The 14576-nt window shown below is 41.8% G+C and overlaps 1 protein-coding gene and 1 long non-coding RNA gene across 6 annotated transcripts in view; one reads left to right on the plus strand and one right to left on the minus strand.

Moving 5' to 3' along the window:
- The window catches only part of mtg2 (mitochondrial ribosome-associated GTPase 2), a 28388-nt gene extending 26130 nt beyond the window's left edge, over positions 1-2258 (plus strand). For 4 of the 5 annotated variants that reach the window (XM_063074437.1, XM_063074428.1, XM_063074420.1 and 1 more), the window contains one exon: positions 1032-2258. In XM_063074437.1, coding sequence (XP_062930507.1) covers positions 1032-1429 — 398 coding nt within the window. In that variant the 3' untranslated portion in view covers positions 1430-2258. The remainder of the gene's footprint in view (positions 1-1031) is intronic. The other variant, XM_063074409.1, reaches the window with a different exon arrangement.
- Positions 1-14576, minus strand: part of LOC134360279 (uncharacterized) — a 108251-nt gene that overhangs the window by 2206 nt on the left and 91469 nt on the right. The gene's annotated exons all lie outside the window — the stretch shown is intronic.

Consider the following 14576-nt stretch of genomic DNA (forward strand, 5'->3'; position numbering starts at 1 on the left):
CACAACCAAAGAAATTGACAAAGTATCTTCCACTGAGATTGGGTGGCACTACAACTAGAGCTCATGAGTTAAGGGGAAAAGGTGAAAAGTTTAAGGTGAACATGAGATGAAAACCACTTTGCTCAGAGTCATAAGAATGTGGAGAGAGCTGCCCACGCAAGTGGTGCATGTGAGCTCGATTTCAATGTTTAAGAGAGGTTTGGATAGGTGCATTGATGGGAGGGTTACGGAGGGCTGTGTTCCGGGTGCAGGTTGATGGAACCAAGCAGTATAAATGGTCTGGCACAGACTAGATGGGCCAAAGGACCTATTTCTGTGCTGTACTTTTCTGTGACTATGAGAAAATTAGGAGAGATGAGGTTACCAACTACTTGGTTAAGATGTCAGCAAGTGATTCGGGGAGAGATTGGAGTTGAGGACAATGATGCCATAAAGGATGTAGGGAATAGAAGAGTTCATCATCTTGAATCTTCACATTTAAAACAAAAGATTTCCTTTTATTGCTGTTTGAGGTTTAGACATTGGCTATAAGTTTTGATTACACCAGTTCCTGGGTTTTTAAAATGTAGTGCTTCTAATTCTTTATTTACTGATGTACTTAAGGCAGACTGGCACAACTAGTAGAACCACAGCCTCACAGCACCATACCCAAGTTCAAACCTGATCTCGGGCGCTGTTTCTGTGGAGTTTGCCTGTTCTCCCTGTAACCATGTAGGTTCTCTTCAATGCTCCAGTTTTCACCCACCCCACGACCCAAAGACGTTCAGATCGATTGATGACTGTAAGTTGACCCCAGTGTGTAGGTAGATTCTGGGGGTAGTTGATGAGGAGAGAATAAATAAATGGAAATTTAAGATTTGTTTAGTGTGAATGGGATGTTGATTCTCAATATGGATTCAGTGGGCTAAGGGGCCTGTTTTTATGCTCTATCTCTGTGTAACTCTACAGTAACTGAAGCTGAATTGTGTTTGATTTTCAAAATAAAAGCAGCTTGGTGTTGGATGGCATTTAAAAAGATCCTCCTCCTGTAGTTGCAGATATTCCTGGAATCATCAGAGGCGCCCACAGAAACAAAGGGCTGGGAGTTTCCTTTTTGAGACACATTGAACGCTGCCTCTTTCTTCTGTTTGTGCTCGATCTGTCAGCATCGGAGCCCTGGCAGAAGCTGGAACATTTGAAGTATGAACTGGAGCAGTATGAGAAAGGGTTGTCAGAGAGACCATTCTGTGTCATTGCGAACAAGATAGACCTTCCAGAGTCCAGAGCCAATCTGGTCTTGCTTCGAGAAAAAGTAAAGCACTGTAGAATAATCCCCGTCTCTGCACTTACTGGTGAAAACATTGAAGAGCTTTTAATGCATCTCAGGGAACTATATGATGGATATCTGGAAAATACCAAGACTACTGACTGCATACCAATCAAATGGTAAAATTACTATTATGGACATAAATTATTAAATTCATTAAAAAAGAACGTGTGTTCCTTTGTTCTGAATCTGAAGATCTGGTGAAGTCTTTAGACCGTTTGAATAATGTTCCCCTTTGGCAATGGACTATCTCCAGGATTTTGTAAAAGGTGGAAATTTCATTTAAATTTTACAAAGAAAATTACAAATATATGAATAATTTGAGATACAGAATTTGACAATTGAATTATGATTGGAAGAATTTAAGTGTTTTTGAAACCTCCCCACTATTTGGATGGGATTGTGGGGAAGAGGGATGGCTGTTCATCTCCTGTGGTTTGTCAATGATTAGCTTACAACTACACTCAGTAGCCACTTTATTAAGTACAGGAGTAGAACCCGGTATGGTGTTCTGCAGTAGACCATCCACTTCAGGGTTCAGAAATGCTCTTCTGCACCCAACTGTTATTTAAATTTATGACTTCATTATTTGAGTTACTGTTGCTTTCCTGTTAGCTTGAAACAGTCTGACCATTCTCTTAACCTCTCAGTAAAAAGGCGTTTTTGCCCATAGAACTACCACTCACTGGATTTTTTTGTTATTGTTTTTGCACCATTCCCTGTAAACTCTAGAGACTGTTGTGTGTGAAAATCCCAAGATACCAGCAGTTCCTGAGATACTCAAACCACTCTGTCTGGCACCAACAATCATTCCACAGTCAAAGTCACTTAGATCACATTTCTACCCTATTCTGATGTTTATTCTGAACAACAAGTGAACCTCTTGACCATGTCTGCATGCTTTTATGCATTGAGCTGCTGCCACATGATTGGCTGTTTAGATATCTGTATTAACGAGCAGGTGTACCTAATAAAGTGGCCACTGAGTGTATGTTATTGTTGAGTCATGTGATTACCAAGATAATTAAAGATAGGGGTTGACCATGGTGCTTCCTTAGAACAGTTCCAAGTAACTGGTAGATTGTATGGTCTGATTTTACATTGATTCAACCTGCCTCTCAGAATTGTCATATGTATTGAATGGCTTTGAGATGCACTTACTATTACTTGGCCAAATACGGCAGCAATTTTTTTCCACAACAACTCCTAATTAACAGTGGGTTTATTATTTGGGAATTGCAGAGATTATAGTGGTATATTTTATTCACAAGAGATTCTGCAGATGCTGGAATCTAGCTGTAACACACACACAAAATGCTGGGGGATCTCAGCATCAATGGAGATGAATAAACACCATCAGAACTGGAAAGGAAGGGGGAAGAAGCTAGGATTTGGGGGGGTAGGTGGGGAAGGAGCACAAGGTGGCAGGTGATAGCCAGGTGAAGTGGAAGAAAGGTGGATGGGACGGTGGGCGGAAGGCTGTGGGAATGAAGTGAGCAGCTGGAAGGTGATGGATGAAAGGGTCCAGTCGTTTCCAGTCCTGATAAAGGGTCTCAGTCTGAAACACTCTTTATTCCTCTCCATAGATGCTGCCTGACCTGTTGAGTTCCTCCATATTTTATATAAAATACACTTAGTATATTTTATTCTCCTGGTAAGCTGTGGGAACTGAATCTTTCCAGTACAGTAATCTGCCTAGTCCCATCGACCTGCACCTGGACCATAGCCCTCTGATCCACTCGAGTCCATGTATCTATCCAAATTTCTCGTAAATGTTGAAATTGAATCCACTTCCACCACTTGTGCTGGCAGCTTGTTCCATACACTCACCACCATCTGAGTGAACAAGTTCCCCCTCGTGTTCCTGTTAAACATTTCACCTTTCAACCTTAACCCATGACCTCTAGTTGTAGTCTTAGCCAACCTCAGTGGAAAAAGCCTACTTGCATTTATTCTGTCTATGATGATGTTGGCATCCATCTGTCTCGAAGGACAATGGATAGTAGCACTGGAGTGACCTCTACAGGGCACAAGCCTGGGTGGAAGGTATAGAGATTCTGGGATGTCCAGTTGTCAAGATCTCCTCTTGGCCTCATCGGTGTAATCCAAAAGAAAGCGAAGCAATACATTTGCCAGAAATATGTGCAATGATGTCCAACTGCCTCCGGATTTTCCCCATAGCCTTCGTCTCTCCCGAGGCTGCCCATAAGATAGTGGGGCTACTCTATATATATCTGTCATAATTCTGTATGCTGTTATCACATCTCCCCTGAATCTTCTATGTTCTAGGGAATCAAGTAATAACCTTTCAACCTTTCCCTATAACTCAGGTCCTCAACAACCCAGCAACATCCTTGTAAATTTTCTCTGCAATCTTTCAATCTTATTTGTATCTTTCTTGTAGGTAAATGACCAAAACTACACACAGTATTCCAAGTTAGGCCTCACCAACATCTTACACAATTTCAACATAACATCCTAACTCCTGTACTCCTCAAGACATTGATTTATTAAGGCCAATGTGCCAAAAGCCTCCTTTACGACCCTGTGACACCACTTGCAAGGAATTATGGACCTGTATTCCCAGATCCCTATGTTCTACTGCACTCTGTCTTACTGCCCTAGGAGAAACACTGTGAACAGCACACTGATGATGTTTCCTCGTATGGTGACAAAACGTTTGCAAATCGATTGCCAAGATCAGAGAACAACTCAACCATCACCCTCCCGAGCTACACATTTTCCTAGTTATTTCCAAGACCTACCCTGGTTGGTCCACCCAAAGTGCAACACCTGACAATAGTCTGCATTGAATTCCATCTGCATTTTTCCAGCTGGTCCAGATCCCGCTGTAATTTTTGATAGTCTTTCTGGCTGTCCACTACACCCCCAATGTTGGTGTCATCTGCAAATTTGCTGATCTAGTTTACCACATTGTCATCCAAATTGTTGATATGGAAGATAAACAACAACAGACCCAGCACCAATCCATGCGACACACCACTACAGGCCTCCAGTCAGAGAGGCAACATCCACAATGACTCTCTGGCTTCTGCAAAACCAAAGTATATTCTAATCTACTACCTCATCTTGAATGCCAAGCAACTGAACCTTCTAAACCAACCTTCCATGCAGGACCTTTTCAAAACCCTTGCTAAAATCCATGTAAACAACCTCTACTGCCTTTGCTTCACCAACTTTCCTAGTAACTTCCTCAAAAAGCTTTGAGACTGGTTAGATATGACTTACCACACAAAGCCATGTTGACTATCCCTAATGAGACCCCCTCTATCCAAATACTTGGAAAGCTGGTCCCTTAGAATACCTTCCAGTAACTTTCCCACTACTGATGTCAGGCCCACTGGCCTATAATTTCCTGCCTTATTGAAAATATTCCACCCCAAGATCAGAGGCTTTACTAATTATTGGTGTATTATTGGCCTGATGGTCTGCATCCCAGGGTACTTAAGGGGGTGGCTCTAGAAGTCATGGACGCATTGGTAATCATTTTCCAATGTTCTATAGATTCAGGATCAGTTCCTGCGGATTGGAGGGTAGCTAATGTTATCCCACTTTTTAAGAAAGGAGGGAAAGAGAAAACAGGCAATTATAGACCAGTTGGTCTGACATCAGTGGTGGGGAAGATGCTGGAGTCAATTATAAAAGATGTAATAGCGGCATATTTGGATAGCAGTAGCAGGACAGGAAAGTCAGCATGGATTTACGAAAGGGAAATCATGCTTGACTAATCTTCTGGAATTTTTTGAGAATGTAACTATGAAAATGGACATGGGAAAGCCAGTGGATGTAGTGTACCTGGACTTTCAGAAAGCCTTTGATAAGGTCCCACATAGGTTAGTGGGCAAAATTAGAGCACATGGTATTGGGGGTAGGGTACTGACATGGATAGAAAATTGGTTGGCAGACAGGAAACAAAGAGTAGGGATTAATGGGTCCTTTTCAGAATGGCAGGCAGTGACTAATGGGGTACCGCAAGGCTTGGTGCTGGGACAGCAGCTGTTTACAATATATATTAATGATTTAGATGAAGGAATAAAAAGTAACATTAGCAAATTTGCAGATGACACAAAGCTGGGTGGCAGTGTGAAATGTGAGGAGGATGTTATGAGAATGCAGGGTGACTTAGACAGGTTGGGTGAGTGGGCAGATGCAGTTTAATGTGGATAAATGTGAGGTTATCCACTTCGGCAAGAACAGGAAGGCAGATTACTATCTGAATGGTGTCAAGTTAGGAAAAAAGGAAGTACAATGAGATCTAGGTGTCCTTGTTCATCAGTCACTGAAAGTAAGCATGCAGGTACAGCAGGCAGTGAAGAAAGCTAATAGCATGCTGGCCTTCATAACAAGGGAATTGAGTATAGGAGCAAAGAGGTTCTTCTGCAGTTGTACAGGGCCCTGGTGACACAACACCTGGAATATTGTGTACAGTTTTGGTCTCCAAATTTGAGGAAGGACATTCTAGCTATTGAGGGAGTGCAGCGTAGGTTCACGAGGTTAATTCCCGTGATGGCGGGACAGTCATATGTTGAAAGATTGAAGCGACTGGGCTTGTATACACTGTAATTTAGAAGGATGAGAGAGGATCTGATTGAAACATATAAGATTTGATTGAAACATATAAGGGATTGGACACGCTAGAGGCAGGAAACATGTTCCTGATTTTGGGGGAGTCCAGAACCAGAGGCCACAGTTTAAGAATAAGGGGTAGACAATTTAGAATGGAGTTGAGGAAAAACTTTTTCACACAGAGGGTTATGGTTCTGTGGAATGCTCTGCCTCAGAAGGCAGCGGAGGCCAATTCTCTGGATTCTTTCAAAAAAGAGTTAGAGCTCTTAAAGATAGCGAAGTGAAGGGATATGGGGAGAAGGCAGGAAAAGGGTACTGATTGTGGATGATCAGCTATGATCATAGTGAATGGTGGTGCTGGCTCAAAGGGCTGAATGGCCTACTCCTGCACCTATTGTCTATTGTCTAAGTGTCCCTCGGATAGTCCAGTTAGGACAAGTGTACATATTTTCCTGAAATGGATGATTAGCCTGCTGAGTTCTTCCAGCATTTTGTGTGTGTTGTTTGGATTTCCAGCATCTGCAGATTTTCTCTTGTTTGTGATTAGACTGGCTTTTCTGATTGTAGTTCTGTCACTAATTATATCTCCTGCTCATTATCCTCATTGTTCATGACTGAGAGTGTGGTTGGTTGCATGATCTGTCCATGATTGACCACCAGGCTTTATTGTCCTGATTGTATATTGTGTACAACAGCACCATTTTTTTTTCTTGCTGTCTTGTTATGTAACTCCAATATAAAAGGCTCTGCCCTAATCTAAAATGTCCTTCACCACTTAGGCACTGATGCTTGATGCAACTTGGGCCAATTGGTAACCCTGTGGTTGTTCAAATTCCTTACTTGCATAATCAAACACCAATCACACTACGCTAATCTGTATTAATTACCAGTAGAATCTACCTGTTAAAGGCCAATGATACTTAAGAATTAGTAAACTGACTCATAGTAAATGTCACCCTAGAATCCTTTGTTTGCATCCTTGGTATGCCAAATGGCTCCAGTCCCCTGTTGTGCAAAGGGAAACCATGTTCTCAGGGACCTCTGTCACCAGTCTTGGCTGCATACTGTAAGCTATCTCTGCCTAGACATCATCTTAACCTTTGCCTTGCAACAACTTCCACACCATGTTCCAAGGAATAAAGTCTTAGCCTGTCCAACCTCTCCCTATAACCTAATTCCTTGAGTACTGGCAGCATTCTTGTAAATCTTTGTACTGCTTTCAGCTTAACGGTGTCTTTTCTATAAAAGGGTAACCAAAACTGTAGATAATACTCCTGGTGGCCTCACCAACGTCTTGTACAACTGCAGCATCATATCCCAGCTCCTCTACTCAATGCCCTGGCTGATGAAAGACAACACGCCAAACATCGTCACCACCCTGCCTATCTGTAACACCACTTTCGGCAAACTATGTACCTGTACTCCTAAGTCCCTCTGTTCCACATCACTTCCCGGGTCCCTGTGTAAGTCAGACCCTGGTTTGACTTCCCAAACTACAATACCTCTCACTTAATCTGAATTGAAAGCCGCTTGCAAATCCTCAACTCATTTACCTATCTGGTCAAGATCCCCCTGTAATTTTTGATAACTTCTTCCCTGTTTACTATTTTAATATCACCCGCAACTTGGTAACTATTCTCTCACTTGTTTGATGTAGGCAAGTAACAGTGCCTGGTCTACTTATGCTAGGCTGTATCTTATGAAATCAGCCTTCCACCAGCCATATGTCCATTTAGAGTACCTAACATTAGACCCTTGTCTAATAGGATAATCTCTGTACTGGCTCAAAATGTCCTTATGGAAGTACTTTAAATTTCCACCATTTCAAAGCCTTCCATCTAAGATCATTATATTAAATTCTATCCATGCACATTTCTCTATTTAAAATGCACCCTATCATTTAAAATTTAAGTGAATTCTTTAGTGTGCTTTCTTTATTATTGTAATTGTTACAAACTGTCTGAGCCCAGTAAAGGTTGAACGAGTTCCAGCCATGTATACTGTAACTTATAGTACCTTATGGAATAACAACATTGTCCTTTAGTGGCACCTTTAAATCAGTTTGATAGAGTGGCAGTAATTGGGTAATTCACCATACAGAACAGGCTCCAAGCTCCTAGTAAATTTATTATCGAAGTGTGTATATGTCACCATGTACTACCCTGAGATTCAAGTCAGTGGGAAGATTGTTGTCAGTGATTGTGATTCATTTTATGCACATAATTTTGTATGTAACTATCTTCCACTCACTGCAATACTTGAGGAGAAACTTGCCTACTTTAAATTGATTGTATTCTGAACATATTAACTGGATAGAATACAGTAGGCTGAGGCCCTCTGTTGATCATGGTCGCCCACAGGTATTGGGTCCTAGCTGTTACGTTGTTGGTGCAGTGCTGTCAGTCGGTACGCAAACCAGGGCAGTATGATACGGAGAGCAAGCTGTTGCCCAAACCCTTTTCACAGAACTGATGAATCCAAAGGAACAGCAGACAGTTTGGCACCAGTGGCATCGCAGGAGTTTCCAGTCGGTGTTGAAATCAACGTAGGGCTGCCTTAGGGTTTCCAACTCCGATTTTTCTTCGAGTATACTCCCAAAGCCTTTCCCTTAAGTGGGTATAGTCGCAAGGCAGCAGAGGTCAGAGTTTTCCTTCTGCTAGATGAGCTGCCAACCACAGCTGACAAGACCCATCTCCCCAGAGCGACTCATTTTAAGGCGCCAGTAACCTTTTCCCCTTCTCCTATCAGTGGAAACAGTTCCACCGGGCTTAGTAGCTAAGCCACACATGAAGACCAGGAGCTGGACTTGGCTATTTGAGATGAATGCCATTTGGAGCATTTAATAGGTAGTGGGAGCTTGTGCCTACTACACTTAACCCTCGCCCCACCCCCCAGCTATGACAGCCTTAGGGGATCATACAATAGGCTGAATTATCAATAAATACTATGTTTGGGGGAAGAAATGGCCTGAGGAACCTGAGTCAGTTTTAACATTTATTTTGGCACTGTGTTGGAATTGCACGCCTTGTGTATTCGTTTCAAGCACTGCACAGGAACTCCAGGGAGTCTTGAATTACTGCCTGTGAGTCATACTGGAGCCTCACTCAGACCTTGCACCACATATTGAGCATTGATGTAATTTCAAAAAAGTTTCAAGCATCTTTAAATAGAAAAACAGACTTCTCCAGAAATTGAAATTCATCTTACATTCATTGCATGTAAAATATGCGTTGCATGCCAGCTTTGGTATCTTGAAAAATTATGCGACATTGGGTTAAAATCTACCAAAAGCAGTGCTCTGGCATGTTCCTCGAAGAATAATGCACCAAACTGGGAACTATGCCATTCCAGACAAAAACTAAATCCAGACTGCATTGCTGCTGCCTCAGTGCCGTGGGACTGGAGTTTAATGTAGCGGAGTGTGAGACCATGCACTTGGGTAGGAGGAATGAAAATGCAGACTATTCTCTGTATGGAGAGAAGTTAGAGTCAAAAGGCAGACTGCTATTAGATTAGATTTGTTTGTCACATGTACATTGAAACACAGTGAATGCATCACTTGTGTACTTCACAACTGATTGTGGACTTCAGAAAGGGTAAGATGAGGGAACACACACCAGTCCTCATAGAGGGATCAGAAGTGTGGAAAGAGTGAGCAATTTCAGGTGTCGATATGAGGATCTATCTTGGGCCCAACATATCATTGCAGCTACAAAGAAGGTATAACAGTAGCTATATTTCATTAGGAGTTTGCAGAGGTTTGGTATGTTACCAAAGACACTCACAAATTTCTACAGATGTACTGTGGAGAGCATTCTAACTGGCTGCATCACTATCTGGTATGGCAGTGGGGAGGATGGATCTGCTACTGCTCAGGATCAAAAGAAGCTGCTGAGAGTTGGAAACTTAGTCAGTTCCATCATAGGCACTCGCCTCCATAATACCCAGGACATCTTCAAGGAGCGATGCCTCAAAAAGGCGGTATCTATCATTAAGGACCCCCATCTCCCAGTACAGGAGTCTGAAGGTATGCACTCAACAAATCAGGAAAAGTTTCTTCCCCTCTACCATCCGATTTCTGAATAGATATTGAACCCATGAACACGACCTCACTATTTTTTAAATTTTTGCACTACTTATTTAATTTAAGTACTTAATATATATATGTATATACTTAATGTAATTCTCTATTATGTATTTCATTGAGCTGCTGCTGCAAAGACAACAAATTCCACAATATATGCCAGTGATAGTAAGCCTGATTCTGATTCTGAAACCAAATCAGCGAGGATTATATTGGGCAGTCTGCAAGTCTTGCTGTGCTTCCAGCCCCAACATAGCATGCCCACAACTCCTTAACCCCAATCGTATGTCTTTGGAACACGGGGAAAAAATTAGAGCATCTGGAAGAAACCCATGCAGTCACAGGGAGAATGTACAAACTCCTTACAGACAGCGGCTGAACTGAACCCCAAATGGTGATTACTTGCACTGTAATATGCTTATGACTACACTACCATGCTGCTGACGTATCACCATGAAGAGAGGTTGTAGAGTGGAGTACAAAGGAGCAAGAGGAGGGATATAGGTGTCCTTGAGCAAGAAACACAAAAAGTTAGATAAACACGCTGCAAGTGTATGAAGGCAAATGGCATATTGGTACTTATTTCAAGAGAAAGAGATTAGAATAGATAAGGAGATGGACATAGTTTCTGTCCCTTTAATTAACATATAGGCAGTCTAGAAGAGATTCACTTGGCTGAATCCTGAGATGAGAGGGTTGTCGTATCTCCAAAGGCTAAAAACAAATAGACCTGTATTATTAGGAGTTTACAAGGAGTGATCTTCATTGAAATGTACCAGATCCTTAGCCACCATGGCAAGCAGGATGTTGAGGTGTTTCCTCCAGGGGGAGAGTCTTGAAGGAGGGAATATAGTTATAAGAAAAGGGGAGCAGTTATTTCAAACAGAGATGTTCAGGAATTTCTCACAGAGGTTGTTGAATCTCTAGCATTCTCTAGCCTAGAGGCAAGATCATTAGTAGTATTTACAGGAGAGGTAAATGCATTTTGAAACTGGCACAGGCGCCTGGGACAGATTAGCAGCAATCATTTAAATAGAGCAGGCTTAGGGGGTTGAGTGGTTCCTGATCCTATTTCCTCATCTGTTCTTGTGTGAGACAGAATTTAACTAACCTCCTGCATGGCAAATTGAGTACAGCTGCAGAACGGGCTGCCTTGGCAGTTACGGTGAATGAAGGGGAGGAGAGTATTAAATACCCATGAGGTGGTCTGATTCTGATCAGAGATCACAGCCGGCAGCTCAGAACTGATTCACACAAAAGAACCACAGAGAGAGAAGCACCTCTGATTCATTTTCCATTATGCTGGCCATTGAAAACTGTGGCTGGTACAATGTAGAAGACCCACTGTGACCTGTTAACTGCCTGTTCTCTCCTCATTCCTTCGCAGTGTGATCCTGGTGTTCAATGTTCAAATAAAATTTATTATCAAAGTACATATATGTCACTATATACAACTTAAGAGATTCATTTTCTTGCAGCCATACTCAATATATCTATAAGAATTAATGAAAGACTGCACCAACTTGGTGTTCCTGTGAATGAACAACAAAGGTCATAAATTGCCCCAAATATCTGCAAATTCTGCCAACAGTGGGGGAAACATGAGGTCCACTAACAGTGACATTGTTAGTTGAGTGGTTAACATTGGCTGCATTAAGGTGAAGGTCACACAGAAATATCCGTGTCACTGTTCTGATGCATAAGATTTCAACCAGTTGTGTTTGCTAGTGTGACTCTTACCTCTGATGCAGGTACTTTTGCATGCAGCTTGTTTGCAAATAAAGTCTACGAAAGCATCAGACTTCCAGGTAGCAGTATTTTAAATATTACAGTTGGAGTGAAGTGATGTAAAATTTATACAAATCCAATATTGTGCAGAGAAAGAGTCATGGAACACTACATCACAGAGACACCACCTTCGGCCTATCTAGTTTGTGCCAAACTCTAGTTCTGCTTAGTTCCATTGACACATACCTGGACCATAGCCCTCCATACCCCTCCCGTCCATGAACTTATCCAAACTTCTCTTAAAAATTGAAATTAGACCTGCATTCACTCCTTCCTCTAGCAGCTTGACTGTACCAGAATATGATGAATCACTGGTTTAAAATGTGGATGCACTGAGGTTCGTTTTAAAATGAGAAAGCATATAAAGTACAGAAGAATATAGCACAGAAGGAAACTACTTGGCCCACTGTGTTTGTGCAGGCTTTTTGAAAGGCCTGTCTCATATGTCCCCATTCTTCTTCTCTTTCCCTTGCGGCTCTGGAATTCCATCTAGTTTTCAAAATTTCTATTGAATCTGCTTTGCATCCATTAAAGCTGCCAACTGCAAATCAGTGCACCAGGTAATTTTTTTAAAAAACCTCAGTTATATCAATCATATCAAGTCTTGTCCTTTGACTAATGTCACAGTGGACGGAGTGGAAATGCTCTTTTCTATAGATGCTGCCTGGCTTGCTGAATTCCCCCAGCATTTTGTGTGTGTTGCTTGGAAATAGTTTCCCCCATTTTTATTTATAAAGTCCTAACCATTTTGAGCATTCATATTCCAGCTGCCCTCCACTCAGTCAAAGCTTCTCTCATCTTCACATGTAAATGATAAGTTCCATCCCTGATTATGATTCTGGGATGTCACTGTATTCTTTTCCATATCCTTGTGGTGCCCGGGAAAAAATACTCTAGCTGACCCTGATCAGTAGTTTATAAAGTTTTATGTACCTTCATTTCTGCTTTGTCCGTTAAAGCCAAGATTTTTTTTCAGAGAAATGTATTTACCCTCAGAACTCATAAAATTATACCATTTGGTTGATGCCTTCTTTTTCATAGTCATCTTCCCAATAAGCATCACTTTGAATTTTCTGCATAACATATTACAAACTATCTGTCTGTATCCTTTTCTTCTGAAGACTTGGGCAATGCACACAAAATGCTGGAGGAACTCAGCAAGTCAGGCAGCACCTATGCAGGGAATAAACAGACATTTTGGACTTTCAGGACCATTCTATATTTGATTCTCCTGAAGATTTCCCGGCTTTACTGTTACGTTTCCAATTCTGACTCAACCTCAGTGTCCCCCATTTCTTGATCAGGGTCATTAATTTACATCAGAAAGGGCAACTGATACAGAAAGCTGATCCCTGGGTGGTGAGACCCTCTCTAGTCCGTAAAATATTCAACACTACTCTGCTTTCCATCTCTTACCCAACTCCATATCCACAACTGTAGGGTTCCCTACAATTCCACAAGCTTCAGTTTTGAAATACCAATGATAACCAAACAAGGAGAGAAGAAAAATTGAGGGCAAACACGCAGCTGTCAAGAACAACACACACAAAACGCTGGAGGAACTCAGCAGGCCAGGCAGCATCTATGGAAAAAAAAGTCTCAAGAGATACAGCCTAGCTACGAGGCCCAACAAGGTTGCAATGACTATCAAACGCATATTTACATTAATCATCTCTAACCAATTTTAATCTCCCTACATTCCCATTACCTCTCCCCTGATTCTATCCCTCTTAGTCAAACCAGATCTGAATTTAAAATATCTTGTGAAACACAATATAGTTTAAATGAATTGGGATGAAAATACATCCCTCCTCCACAAATGAAGTCTTATAGGATTTCTATTTGCAGACATTTTGAGATTCCAGGAAGAAAATGCTGGAAAAATTCAGGAGGTCAGGCAACATGTGGAGCGAAAAACAGAGTTAATGCTTCAGGTTGAAAATCTTTCTTTGGGATCTCCCAGCTGAAATGTTAGCTCTCCCAATTTTATCCCGGCCTAATCACAGGACAATTTACAATGACCAATTAACCTATCAAGTGGTAGGTCTTTGGACTGTGGGAGGAAACACACCTGGAGAATGTACAAGCAACACACACAAAATACTGGAGGAACTTAGCAGGCCAGGTAGCATCTATGGAAAAGAGCACAGTTGATGTTTCAGGCTGAGACCCTTCATCAGGGCTGGAGGAAAAAAAATATGAGTAGTCAGTGTAAGAAGGTGGGGGGGGGGCAAAGTACAAAGTGATAGGTGAAAATGGGAGGGGTGAAGTAAAGAGCTGGGAAATTGGTGGAAGCGATAAAGGGCTAGAGAATGGGGAATCTGATAGGACAGGACAGAAAGCCATGGAAGAAAGAAAATGGGGAGGAGCACCAGAGGGAGGTGATGGGCTGGCAGATAAAAGTGAGAGACAGATACGGGTGTGGTGAAGAGGGGTGCATTACCGAAAGTTGGAGAAATCAATGTTCATGTCATCAGGTTGGAGGCTACCCAGAAGGTATAAACTCATTACAGGGCAGCAATACTCCAGCCAGCACGAAGCGCAGAAACAAATAATATCGCTGTGATGATTGTACGCTCTAGTATCAATTGTTTGGCGACAATAACATATAAAGAATTGAACCTGGGTCAGCTGGTAAAGCCTTGTGCTAAACACTACGCTACCCTGTCACCCCATATTGTTACATATACAAAGATAGAGTGAAAAGCTCGTCTTGCATACTGTTTTGCTCACACCAAATCATTACATGGTGCATTGCGGGGGGGAATTACAATGCAGAAGGAAGTGTGAAAGCTACCGAAAGAGTGCAGT

This window comes from Mobula hypostoma, chromosome 2 (genome assembly GCF_963921235.1).
Source record: "Mobula hypostoma chromosome 2, sMobHyp1.1, whole genome shotgun sequence".
NCBI classification, from domain to species: Eukaryota; Metazoa; Chordata; class Chondrichthyes; order Myliobatiformes; family Myliobatidae; genus Mobula; species Mobula hypostoma.